This window comes from Squalius cephalus (genome assembly GCF_949319135.1).
Source record: "Squalius cephalus genome assembly, chromosome: 10".
Taxonomy (NCBI): Eukaryota; Metazoa; Chordata; class Actinopteri; order Cypriniformes; family Leuciscidae; genus Squalius; species Squalius cephalus.
In genome coordinates, this window is record NC_137131.1 from 13,525,297 (window position 1) to 13,539,662 (window position 14,366).

General features: G+C 35.7%; 1 protein-coding gene across 1 annotated transcript in view; it reads left to right on the forward strand.

The window, feature by feature from the left end:
- Positions 1-14,366, forward strand: part of nos1apa (nitric oxide synthase 1 (neuronal) adaptor protein a) — a 109,034-nt gene that overhangs the window by 79,231 nt on the left and 15,437 nt on the right. Inside the window, exons 8-10 of the mRNA XM_079884823.1 lie at positions 2,882-3,043; positions 9,448-9,613; positions 13,002-13,151. Of these exons, the coding sequence (XP_079740949.1) occupies positions 2,882-3,043; positions 9,448-9,613; positions 13,002-13,151 (478 nt within the window). The remainder of the gene's footprint in view (positions 1-2,881; positions 3,044-9,447; positions 9,614-13,001; positions 13,152-14,366) is intronic.

The following is a 14,366-nucleotide window of genomic DNA, read 5'->3' on the forward strand; positions in this document are numbered from 1 at the left end:
ATTTCTTTTCCGGGACGGACAGTTATTTAACATCGGAATTTCTCTGAAATAAAAAATCTTTGGAGACTTTTGAGATATTGCAAGTACACAACTGGAGGAAATATATCACACTGTGCAAGTTATTTTCGGAAATTTTATTACAAAATTGTTACATATTGGAGCTTCAAGTAAAATGACAGTGAAAAAAATATGATATGTGGAATTAAGTAGAATAAGTTTGATTTTGACACCATATGCCTTTTATGAAAGGCTTATGGTGTCAAAAACATTTTTTTTTTTTTGTCTAAAATTGGTGACAATTCAATAGAGGTAGCTAAAAATCAGTTTTAAACCATCCTTGTAGTATCATTGTCTTCTTAATCGTAGTTAAATGCTGAATTTGTAAATTTATAACTATTGGGCATATTACAATTACATTTGTGTCTGACTGTTGACACGCTGAGTTACAGCAAGAAAGACACATTTTGTGAGTATGCAAGAAGCATACTTTTATTTCATCATTTCTATAGCTTGTTTTGTCTCATGTCTCAAATCATTGACAGCCCTTTCAGAGCATCTAAACATCAGGGATCTGTTTCTGCAGCATTTGTTGAGCTGTAAAACTAGGATTTTAATTGTGTAAAATATATTCATCAATGAATTATTCATTAAGAATGTGCTAATTCATTAAGAAAATATTCATTAAGCCAATCCATACTACTTCCTGTCTTCACAGTTGTTTTTCTTACAGTGTGCTCTGTCCAGACACTCTGTTCATAACAAATTATTTCATCCATGATTTATGCTTTGCGATATGATGACTTTAAACTTGCACAGCACAAAAGTAGCAAATATTTTATCAGCAGAGTCATGCTTATCTTTAAATTTTCAGTTTACATCAGAAGATGAGCAGTAATATCATTCACAGAACATTTTCCCCAGGCGCACTATGCAGATTTTTCAAGCTATGAATTTAGTGGATGTCACCGGTGTCTGAGGTAGAGGTAGAATGAGGTAGATTCACTCAGGCGCAGGTGTTGTTTACAACGTGCCATTCTGCAGCAATGCCCAAATAAACAGCTGTCAGTAGACACAGAAGGAAATCCTCATGCAGCCCACCTGAACAACATGTGAGAAATGAAAAATATGAGAAGCTGAGGTGAACAGATTTTCCAATATAATGCACGCAATCTTGTTTGACATCAGATTAGTCTTAAGTAAAAATCCCTTATACTGGATGTTTTTTTTTTTTTTTTTTGAGAATATAAAGAAAAGATTCAAGAAGAATTGTTTAAAGGTGATGTGTGTGATTTCTCCATCACTAGAGCCAGCAAAAGACAAATAACAGGCTTCGTTCACTAATAATTTCATACAATTTGTATTTTAGAAAAGCTACTTGTACCATTCTCAATGACGAGTTAAAACAAACTATTTATATATAAGCCTACAGACTACATGTGATAATAGTAGTCTTTACAGACTTGTCATTTGCCAGCTGTGCATTCATTCCAGGCTGCATGAATTCATGTTATTATTATTTTTTATTAGAAATACTCAATACATTTGTTTAGTCAGTTTCTAATAGTATCATACACTACTGTTAAAAAATGATCTAATATTAGAATGATTTCTGAAGGATCATGTGACTGATGCTGAAAATTCAGCTTTACCATCATAGAAATAAATTACATTGTAAGATGTATTCAAATAGAAAACAAGAAATTGTAATAATATTTTGCCATATTACTGGTTTACTGTATTTTTGATCAAATAAATGCAGCCTTGGTAAGCATAAGAGAATTCTTTCAAAAACATTAAAAGATCTTACCAACACAAAACTTTTGAATAGTAGTGTATATTAAAAAATAAATAGCATAACAAATTGTTTCTAATGACACCAAGAGTATATAATTTTTTCTAAATGTGATCATATATTTAGAATTAACATCCCATACTTTCTTTTCTGACCTGCCCTGTCCTCCATTGTTGGACAAACAGATAATCCTGCCAAAAACTTTCAATTGTTTGATGTCGGACTATTCCAAAAGCAGTGTTGTGAAGCATGACAGAATCAGCTTATGGACAGCATTCTTGTCATTGTCCCTGCAAATCAAACTGGGATAGGAGAACATATTTAGCTTTGAAGAAAAACATGAAAAATCCATGCTTTAGGCTGTCCATCGCAGTTGTACATCTAGTAGATGCTCAAGTTTGATTTTTCAAACAACTGAGCTCTGGTTTGGTGCGTCTAGCTCTTCGTTTAGTGATTCAGCACCAGGCAATGCCAGAATATTTCAAAGGGCTCTTCGCAGCACATCAATCTCAGCCAAAATCAGTCTTATATCTGGCCACTGCTGCTGAGGCGTTCATACTCAGTCCCTCATTCTGTATGTGGGAGGTCAATATCTGACAGCTGGCATTACCATATTTTCATCCCTGTCGGGGTATAAATAAGTTGGCTGTAGGGTAAAACTAACAATTTGTCACAGTTGACTGCCTCCCATCCTTCGGAGCTGTGTTTGTTTGCACAGCTACACCGACTGCAAAAGCTAATGTAATTAAAATCCGAGCCTCAGTAGAAACATCTTTGACCACAGAGTTGGTCAGAGCAGAACATTGTTTCCTGATTGCAAACATGCAGTTGTTTTTAAGTTAACACTGGCATGAAGCGCAGGAGCTGAAATGGAGTTTGCCATGCACTAATGACTTCGAAACTGGCTTGTTTTGTTATTTTGCTCTTTGTTAAAGGCCTTTGCCAATTCTCTATTGTGTTTTTAATGCATTTTCTACTTTTTCTGCGCATTTCATGCTGTTTCTTATTCTCAAACAACGCTTCCTTTGGTGAACATGTAGAATAATTACCGATCTTGACAAAACAAGTGTTCTCTCTCTTTTTCTCCAGCCCTCTGAGGAGCCCAACATCCTGCTGGCTTCCCCTAAGTTGCTGCTTCCATCAGGCAGTCAGGTCCCTGCCAGCACTCCCCTGTCTGTGCACCATCAGCTCCAGCTGCTCCAGCAACAGCTCACCCAGCAGCAACAGCAGACACAGGTGGCTGTGGCCCAGGTGAGATGCTGTCACTGCACTTTAAATGGACAATTTAAAGACTTGTAGATGTAGTGTGATTTAGTGTGCTGCAGCATTAGTGAGCTGTGAGCTATTGTGGTTATTGTTGTGTACGTTTTTCACATGGTATCAGATATGTTTACTCATTACCGTGTTAATACACAAGTTCAAAATTTTTTTTTTTTTTTTTTTTTTTTTTTTGGGAAATAGTCTCTTATGCTCACAAAGTCTGCATTTATTTGATCAAAATACAGTTAAAATATAATATTGTGAAATATTATTACAATTTAAAATAACTTGTTATTCTAATTAATTAATAAATAAAATAATAATATAAATTATATATTTATTTCTCCTGCATGGCAAAGCTGAATTTTCAGCAGTCATTACTTCAGTCCTCAGTGTCACATGATCCTTCAGAAATCATTCTAATATGCTGATTTGGTGACCAAGAAACACTTTATTATTATCAATGTTGAAAACAGTTGTGCAGCTTAATTTATTGGTGGCAACCATGATACTTTTTTCAGGATTATTTGATAAGTAGAAATTTCCAAAGAATTTATTTTAAAAAAATTAAAATCTTTTAGTAACAAATAGGGATGCACCGAAATGAAAATTCTGGGCCAAAACCGAAAATATTTTTTTTGAATTATTTATTTATTTATTATTTTATATTACTTTTTTTTGTGTGTGTGTGTGTAATTTTATTCATTTTAGACTTTTATAATGATATTCAAAACAAGCCAGTAAAATAAAGTAACCACACTTTAATTGATACTAACACTAAAATTGGACAGAAAATAAGTTAATATTAAAGGGGTCATGAACTTTTTTGCTTTATAATGTTTCCTGGGGTGCGCTTATAATGTTAGTATGATTTTTACATCAAAAATTGTCATAATTTATAAATAAAAGGCATTTTGGCTACCCTGATTTGAACCCTCTGATTTGAACGCTCTGATTTAAGGGGCGTGTCTGCTGTGAGACTTCAGTGTAAACGCCCTCTGCTGTGATTGGCTAACATCTTTGCATATGAAATAGCTAAGCATTACATGTGGAACTCTCTCGAAACTTTTATTAAGTTTTTACTATTACAGCTGTCGAGAGTAACTAATCGTGAAGAGTGTTGGTTATAGCATTATATTTAGATCGTGGCATGAAAAGTTGATGTTCTCATATTTTCATCTGTTTTTATCTTTCTGATAAAAATAACAAAATTGCAATTTCAGCCGATGATTTCCGGCGGCAACTTTGATTAATGCATCCTTACTGAATAAAAGTATATATATATTTTTTTAACATGCTGACCCCAAACTGTTGAACAGTAGATTTTACAGAAATTTTATATTTATGTATAGGTGTGTAGCAATATAAAAAATAAATAAAATAAATAAATAAAAATTACTGTGTGAGGGGGAAAAAAAACAAAGTTTTAGTTTTAGTGTCAGTACTACATTAAACTACTATATATAATGTTGAATATAATGTATAATAATGCAATGGGGGAATATTTGTGGGTCCTGATAATGCCAAATGTCTTATTCTACCAGTAAAATGTGGCCTACATTATTTAAAATAGATCTAGTCAGTGACAGAGTGCAAGCATATTCATCTAAAATAATTCTGTATTTTCAGCTTCAGAATCATGATTCATGAATATTTTTATTCTGGTGTCACCATTGTCCTGTGTATTGGGTTACCAGCACCAACTCCAAGCCTATTTATTGCCACCCACAATGTAATATATAAAATTTTGTATTTTAATCAACAGTTTATTTTTTGTTAACCTTTTATCATATGTTTTGGAGTATCGCAATAATATCGTTTGTTGAGTTCAGTATCGTGATATGTATCGAATCGTGACATGAGGGTATCTTTACACCCCTATTTATTTATAAATTTAATGGATTAATTTTTAGGAGTGTTTGTTGAGAGGTTAAAAAGCTCTAGCTCATCTCATTTGCCAATATAATTACATGTATTGTTATTTTGAGGACAGTTTTATTAATGCACATTGTGCATTATGCAAATTCTGTTTTATTATGGTTTAGGTGAGTCTAAATGTTTTGTTGTCTGCTCAAACAGATAAACACAATACAAACAACAGCTGTTCTGCAGGAATCTAATTCAGCTCCTCTAGTAATTTATGAGCAGGAAAATAGGCTAAAATGTTCCTACACTGATGAATTTTATATTTTTGACCTCGACTGGATCCTTTTTAGATAACCGAGCTGCTTTATCAGACTGTTTATTTGAGATATTCTTGAAGCTTGAAATGATTTAATGGCAGTCTTAATTGTGGCGTGAAATGTGTGCGTTCACCCACCTTTTTGTTAATCTGTGAAGAATGTCTATTTCTTGTCTAAGTAGCGCTTTTTTTCAAAATGGCTGTTACTTCTAATGTGAACCACAACATTAGAACTGACTGTGAATGGCTTGGAGTGAACAAAAAACCTGCAGTCTTGTGTTTATTAAGCATTTTCATTCTCTCCGGCACTAGACTGGTTTATTCAGCCTTTGAGAGCCTGCGGTTTGCTTGTTTAGCCACAGTTCTACACCAAGTGTTTGGCGAGAAGAGAAAGCGGTTGTTTTTCATAAGCATATTGCTGAGCCAGAGGGTATGCTCTCTCTTAAAGTGTTGTTTTTTTTTTTTTTTTTTGCATGGAAGACACTTCACTCTTCACAGGTTTGACAACGGGCTCACAGGGAGTGGAATTTCGTTCCACGCTCTCTTGACCCACGTCTTTGTTGAACAAGCATGGCTCTGTGTTGCTTTGAGGTATAGGATAGTACTTTCTGTCAGACCTCTGATAAGCAAAGCCAGCCACTGCAAATCAGACCTTGATTTGCAACACAACACAAGCTTTGGCTTTGCTCTGGCTGCTGTGATGTCTTCAGTCACTGAAGAAGAAGAGACGCTTTGAAGCCCGCTATCAAAGCGACACACGCGAGTCAATTGTCACTTATTAATTTATTTCTCAATTTGTTTTGCATTGGCCCTCATCCTTAGGGAAAATGATCTGCAGATGAAATGATATTTGCTTTTCTGAAGTCTGGATTAGTGGTTATTTGCGGAGGAAGGTTTTTGTGCGTTTTGTGTTTCTTTTAATCATATTCTGGTGGAATATTCTCCTTTTAGACAGTTCAGTACAGATAAAATGAGTCAAAAACATTTGGCTCCCACCACTTCCAGAAAACGATGCCTACGTCAGATCTCCAGAACATCAGCTTTATATATCATGTCCGTACATTTCAGATTCTTTATGATTGCAATTCAGGCAAAATGTATTTTGAATCAGTGATTGAGTTATAGTTGTGCATCCAGAGTCAAATTAATGTATTTTCTCTCAAATAGAAGCCTTATGGTTGCTGGAGTGTTTTTTTTCTGTGTAGAAAAATAATATAGATGTATACAAAGGGTTTATGTAGTTTACGCACATCCACGTCCAACAAAACGGCGAGAAAATGACCTCTGCAAACTCTTCGTATTTCAGCACTGCTTGATTTCCACTGCCCTCTTGCAGCTTTCAATGGGGTGTGTGCGGAAAAATCAACACTGAAATATTTGATGTAATTACCTGGTGCAGTTTGAGGGCAGCGACAATGGAATAAACAGTCATATAAAAACCTTGTAATGACTGCAGTGCAGTGGAAGAAAAAGAAAAGATTGCCTTTGTGTTTTGAAATTACTATGGTCATGAAAGTCTCCACTGTGATTAAATGGATTGTTAGAACATGAATCACACACATTTTCTTTTTTCTTTTTTTTTAAAACTCTCTAGGTTGTGTCTGTGAAAGTGAATCATTTGGTGACATTCTAGTGTTATTAAATTTGTCTTGAGAAAGCATGACAATTTTTTTTTAGAAAATAGTGGTGTATGTGAATAACAGCATGTAAACCTTTAACTCTCCTTACCCATGAACTTGGAAATAAACTTGGTTTTGGTTGTTTTGTTTTAGTTTTTAGTCACGTTTGTTGTGGTTGAGTTGAGTTGGGTTGGGTTGGTTTGGTGTGATTTAACTGTAGTGTCCATTTAACTGTTCATTTATTTTATATAATTTTTTTTTACCAAAGGTACCTTTTTAAAGGCCAATTTGGGGTTTAAAAAGTAACTAAAACTTGTCATTTAAGAACAATTAAGTTTGTTTCAACCTGTTTCGAAATGCAATACTATACCGTGATAGTACTGTAACATGATAAATAGCTTGAGGAGTTATCAGGATATGAGCTATTGATACCAGCACATAGCTAATTGGACTTCACCTTAGACTTTGGACCTGACTGTACTCTCTGCTTCTGTTCTGTCACAGGCTGTTTGAAAACTGAAACATTCCTGGTTAAATTGTTCAAATTCATGTCCTTGATGTTGAAAGAGGGTCGACTTGCTGCATTTACTCCTCATAAACCTCTGCTTTTTTTACCACAGCACTGTAGCTAATATTTCTCTCACTATATGCAAATGTTAACGACAGCAATTATTGTCGATCGTTCCCATCGTACAATCAGAGATATTACTGTTCTCACTCTTTTCATTTTCCCAATGTAATTGCACACTGAACTTTTAATTGCTTAATTAGTAGACTTGAAAACGAAACGAAAAATAACTGATTGCAATGGCAATGCATTGGCGTTAAACAATTCTTCACTTCTGCTTTTGTTGTTTACTTTAAGACAATAATAAAATACTGAAGAAAATGAAAGGAAAATGATCATCAAAACATTTGGGCTCCAACATTTATCCTGACTTGCCTTGGCTTATGAATGTGCCCCACTCAGAGTGAGATATAAAACTATGACAGTATGAAATATGAGGCTTGTATATATTTACATCCTATACCCTTTTGAAAACAACATCTTTTGTCATGGTAGGCAGCACTTTTCCCAAAGACAATCACTCTTTGTCAGAAAACACGCACACACATGCATACAAGCATGTACACTCAAGAACTGATGGCAGACGGCTCAACCTGAACTAAGCTTTCAGTCCACATTTACAGTATGGTAATTTTTTTTCCCTCAATTTTTTGCGCTACTCCCTGTTGGCCTGATCTTGACGGCTCATTGGCTTTGTCTGGAGAATGTATTGTTCTTAAGGGCAGGCAGCACAAGCGGGCACACGGTTTAAGCTGGGTCATAAATCACCCCGAACCCCTCGGAGGCCGGCCGCTGTGACTTTAGGAGCAAACAGACACTTAGATGGTGCTCAAGACAAGACACTGCGGAAATGGATTCGCCCTCCTAGCGCTGGGTAGAATCTTAGGACTTATGAAGGACACTGAAGAGCATCATAATCACTTTGAATACCTTTACAGCTGGCAACGTTTGTCATTAGCAGGACGTACCCCAGCAGTATTTCATTACAAAATGTATGGAGGGACTGTCTTATGTGTCTGGTACTTATGGGAATGGGACTATTACAGATAATTCCTTTATCTAGTTGAATTAAGATAATAATTACTTGACCAAACAGCTGTGAAAAATTAATACTGAGGGTATTTAGTTAAACAAACAGCCATAATATTTAATTGATTTATTTATGCAAACACCTTTAGCATTGTTTTTATGTCACAGAAATATGACAGATTTAATTATAGATTAGATAACTGGATGGATTAACTGGATAATTAATCTCATGAATTTAAATGTATTCCCAGTAAACATGGTATTCACAGCCTTAATCTGGACTGAAATATTGAAATACTCATAGTACTTGTATTATTGTTTAGAGGACTACTGTAAGTGTGAAAACTCCCAGAGAATGAAGCTGGTATTAGATTCTAACCTCCAGTATATGATGTCATCATTAAAGTGGATGTGAAAAGAGGCGTTTGTCCTTCTGCTTTTGCTCTTCGGGTGTATTTTAAGAGGAATGTCAGGGACATACAAAACACTAAAAGGTCTTTCATGATGTGGTGTTAAAGAAGCTTTTTGAATGAAAGCACTCTTTAATTTGCATGAATGGCAGCTACCCACACAGTAAGTGAAATGACCTTCATAGTAACACTTCACAAAGATTATCATGTTCAGTATAAATCCATTCAAAATATATTAAATAGAAATGCATAACAACGTGCATGAAAGGATGCATTTACAGAGCTTTTAGAGATGTCCGACCTTAAGAATATGAATAATTTCAAGTAGGACTTTGAAATGCTCAGAATAACAATGATAAAAAATAAATTTTGTTTCCTTGAACTCTTTAACTTTGAATAATCCTTTAAGTTGAAAAGTAAATGGAGTTTGAGTCTTTTGTTCCTAGCAGGGAAGACTCAGCAAGGATGTACAGCAAATAAACTGCTGGCTGTCTCTGTATTGTTGCTTTGCTGGTTCGTTCTATTTTCTCCTTGTCCGTCTATTGAATGTACTTAAGCATGCACACTATCGTTTATGTGTTCCTCAGGTTCATCTGCTGAAGGATCAGCTCTCCGCAGAAGCTGCGGCAAGGATTGAGGCTCAGGCTCGAGTTCACCAGCTGCTGTTGCAGAATAAGGACCTACTGCAGCATATTTCTCTCCTGGTCAAACAGGTTCAGGAGCTGGAGCTCAAGATGGCTGGAAATGGCTCTAGTGAGTATGATTTCTTGTGTTCAGCAGTGCTAGAGAGTAACTTCTAAAACCTGTGATTTGTGACAAATTAATTGTCATAATAATGAAAGAATAAGCAGGAGTCTGTTTCATTAAAGGGTACATAACATGCACAGTTTCACCTAATCTCATGTTAATCTTGAGTACCTATAGAGTAGTAGTGCATCCTTAATATCTCAAAAAAGTGTTTAGTTTTATTATATTTAGAAAAGAAAAATACAGCTTTCCGATTCTCTCCGGAAAAAGCCGAGGTCCTGGAGGCGGAGCTATAGAGTCAAGCGGTAGTTCTTGATTTCCAGCAAAAGACAGAAATCTGATCCAGTTGTACTTACACGAATGGGGTCTTTTATCACTGGGACCGCTCCACGTTTTAATAGCAAACGATTTGCAAATCCAGCGTCGACCTGAGCCTTGTTAATAAAACATTCGTCACTGAAACGACCAGAACACACAACCGCACTTCCTACACTCCGTTGCTGCCCCGGAAAAACAAACTGCATCCACTGTTCCTGTAACACTGGGTTCTTTGGAAAACTGAACACGGTAAGCTTTCCCTCACATCCAAATACACACTTTTTTGGAGACATTCTTGAACAAATCCTGTGCAGCGCTGCCGATGATTTCCTGTTGATGTGCGCGGTCTCGCTCTCCTCTAGTCGACGTGCTCGCGGGCGAGCTTTTCCGAGAGAAATGCTCATATAAGGAGTTCCACTCTTATCTACGTCATTAGATCCACGATCTAAAAAAAACCAGCCGAAACTTGTACCAACCCGGAAGTAAGATTTTCAGCATAGAAATTCTCCGTTATTCGTCCAAAATATTTTTTTAAAACTTTGCCCATGTTTAGCATGAGAATCTATCTCTTTAACACTGTAAACAACTCTGAATACATGAAACACCATTGTACCCCCCCTTTAAAACATTTTTATTAGATAGTTTGTTATAGATTAAAAGACAACAAATGCATTAAATATTGAACACATTTTGGTATGGAAATATCTATTTATAGTCAGTTGTTTTTTTTTTCGATTAGATTATTAAGTAGAAAGAGGTTATCATGCAACAATTCACAAATAATTTTTAATCTCACAGTCTCAGGCTGTACAGTACATCCATGCGTAGAATAGAGCAGTATTGTTTTTCTGTTGTAATTTCTTTATCTTCATGCTAGCAATAAACAATTAGCCTAGCACACCTGCAAATAATTGATAGGCGTAGGATATAGGCTATTGCCAAAAATCTTATACATAAACTAGTAAAAGAAAATCTTCACACTATCCCAACATGCAAAAAATTAAAAAAATATGTAGCGTTCACTTCTAACCTTCACTTCAGAGCAGTGTATGGTTAATAATTAAAGAGGATGTGAGAAGAGATTTGAAGATTTGTTGTTTATAGCCGTCTCTTAAAGGGTGACCTTAAAGGATTAGTTCACTTTCAAATAACAATTTCCTGATGATTTACTCACCCCCATGTCATCCAAGATGTCCATGTCTTTCTTTCTTCAGTCAAAAAGAAATTAAGGTTTTTGAGGAAAACATTCCAGGATTTTTCTCCATGTAATGGACTTCAATGGCAACCAACGGTTTGAAGGTTCAAATGTCAGTCTCAATGCAGCTTCAAAGTCTCGACACGATCCCAGCCGAGAAATAAGGCTCTTATCTAGCAAAACGATCATTTTCTAAAAAAATGTATTTCTAACCACAAATGCCCGTCTTGTACCATCTCTGAGATGCGCCACGCATTACGTCACCATGTTGGAAAGGTCACCTTTATTATTTCTTATTCTTATTCACCATTGAAGTACATTATATGGAGAAAAATCCTGGAATGTTTTCCTCAAAAACCTTAATTTCTTTTCGACTGAAGAAAGAAAGACATGGACATCTTGGATGACATGAGGGTGAGTAAATTATCAGGAAATTTTTATTTGAAAGTGAACTACTCCTTTAAGTATGATGCTTGGGACAGAAAAGGATGGGAGCTCTTTATCATGCAAGCTAATGTTAAATACAGCACTGTTCTGCTGGTCTATATGAGAATGTCCTCAAATGAACTGCTTTAAAATAAGCCTGAAATTAACCCCTGTGGGGAATGTGCATGCGATGATAGGAGAGAAGTTAAAAAGCCAAGGGACATTTAAATGTGATTTGGGAGAGAGAAGAGGAACAGATGGGAGGGTCTGAGTGAAAAGACAGAGAGTGAAGGAGAGCTTCTGAAACACATCAGATATATTCAGAGAGGGCAAGTGAGGATGCGTTGCAGGGGTAAGAGCACCGTTATTAACCTGATGGAGTAAATGGGGAAATAAAGTGGTGCAGAACTGACATTATGAAGTGTTATTTAATATGAGGGAAGGCAGATGACATCCACAGAGAGGATAAAATGGAAAGACTGAACACCAGATTTGGGGAATATTGAGAAAGTAGTTTGAAAAGGTACAAAAAATTTTAACCCTAAGAATGCTAGTTATCTAGTTGGTCAATCAGCAACTTGCTGTCGACTACGTTTTAACTCATTCTGTCGGAGTGTAAGAAACGTGTCTCTGATGTAAACACTCTAAAACCAGCCTGTTCATACAGGGATTCTTTAAGAACTAGACCGGGTTCAGGCAGACCACTGACTAGTCCATTTTGAAAAGTTCAAAATTTTGTGGTCGGTAAGATTTGTTGTAATGTTTTTAAAAAATAATTATTAAGCTCACCAAAGCTGAATTTATTTGATAAAAAAAAAAAAACATTAAAAGCAGTCATTTAAAAAAAAAAAATTATTAAAATAACTCTTAATATATTTTAAAATGTAATTCATTCCTGTGATTGTAAAGCTGAATTGTCAGCATCATAACTCCAGTCTCACATGATCCTTCTGAAATTATTCTAATATGCTGATTTGCTGCTCAAGTAACATATAACGTCTTATCACAGTTGAAAACAGTTGAGCTGTTATACTAAAAATATATTTTTTACGGTGCAAACCGTGATACATTTTTCTCAGGATTCTTTGGTGAGTAGAAAGTTCAAAAGAACAGCATTCATTTAAAATATATATTTTTTTTAACAATATAAATGTTTTTACTGTCACTTTTGATCAATTTAATGTGTACTTGCTGAATACTTACTGCCCCCAAACTTTTGCACAGTAGTATTTTACTTATTTTTATTTATGTATTTATTGTATTTTCCCATCTGTTTTCTTTTTACTTTTCAGTTTGCTTTAAAGTTGCTTTGGAGCTTTATTTTAAAATTCATGTGAAGCGCTCTCAGGCTCTTGAAACGAACCAAGTGTGAAAATGCCCTCAAGCTCTCCCTCTCTCTCTCTCTCTCTCTCTCTCTCTCTCTCCCTCTCTCTCTCTCTCTCTCTCTCTCTACAGTGGGCTCTCAAGACAGTCTCCTTGAAATCACCTTCCGTGCTAACGTGCCCCCAGTCCTATGCGACCCCACCACCCCGAGACCAGAGGACGCCATCCTACCTCCGCTCAACGACGGGACGCCGCTCTCCCTGCCGCTGTGCAGTCCAATAGGTAGGGACCAGTGCTTGATCAAGTTTGAGTGTTTCCGCTTTCTCCCTGGACCACCCCAACAGGATGAGAGCCCCGACACGTCATCCCAAGGCGTCTCGCCTTCATCACGGGACGAGCTTCTGGGTAGCCTTGAGCTGCTAAAGTTCCGCGAGTCGGGAATTGCTTCCGAGTATGAGTCAAACACAGATGATAGTGATGAAAGCTGGGGAACGCAGGACGAGAGCAGCCTGCGTCTGCTCAATGTCCTGAACAAACATGCCCCTTCTGACTGCTTGGAGGACGAAATTGCTGTTTAATGTGATTTTGTGCACACGGCTTCGAAAAACACTGCTTGATGCTCTGCTTAAACAGTTCAAGTCAATCAATGTCAAAATTGTCAAACCACCTTCTGCTGTTTGTACTGCTGATAATTCTGGGACACCAGGGTGACTTTACCCATTTGGTGGCTGTTTTGTTTGTTACCTTTTATGTGATGTATTGAAGAGGAAACTGTCCCAAGCATAGTAAATGCTGTTGTCTCCATTTTGAAGTTTAGGGACAGACGTTAGATGTCAGATTCTTGTATCTCCTCTAATGGGACTTTCACACAGTCAGCGATTCTAGTGGCAGTATTGTTGGTCATAATGGCCGCCCCTACTTCCGAATACTTCAGTGTTGTTGGTGGGCTGTGCAACTGACCATAACTTTTGATCACAAGTTAGATATATTGCTTGCGAATATAAGATTCACTCTAATTTGACAAATAATCAGTTTTTTGACATTAAAAGTTGACATTCACAATTGCAACAGTGCATAATGCATAATATGAATAAGACGGATCATTTTTGACATGTTAGTAACACTTCATAAGATCAATTAACTGTGAATAATTATTTATATATATATATATATATATATATATGTATGTATATATGTATAGTAATAATATTATAATTATTATTATAATATTATAATAATGTTTATTATTATTATTATTATTATTAGTTTATATATTATAAACTATATTCAATTATAAAAATTATTAGTAGTAATACAATTTAATATTATATTGAATAATATTTAAGTGTTTTATTTATAAATTAACAAATTTCACATTATTCTAAAGTCTTAATTTTATATCCCTTCATACACTGTAAAAAAAAGTTGCTACCTTAAATTAAGTGCAATCAACTTGGATGTTTAAGTCATTTCAACTTAAATTACATTAAACTGAAT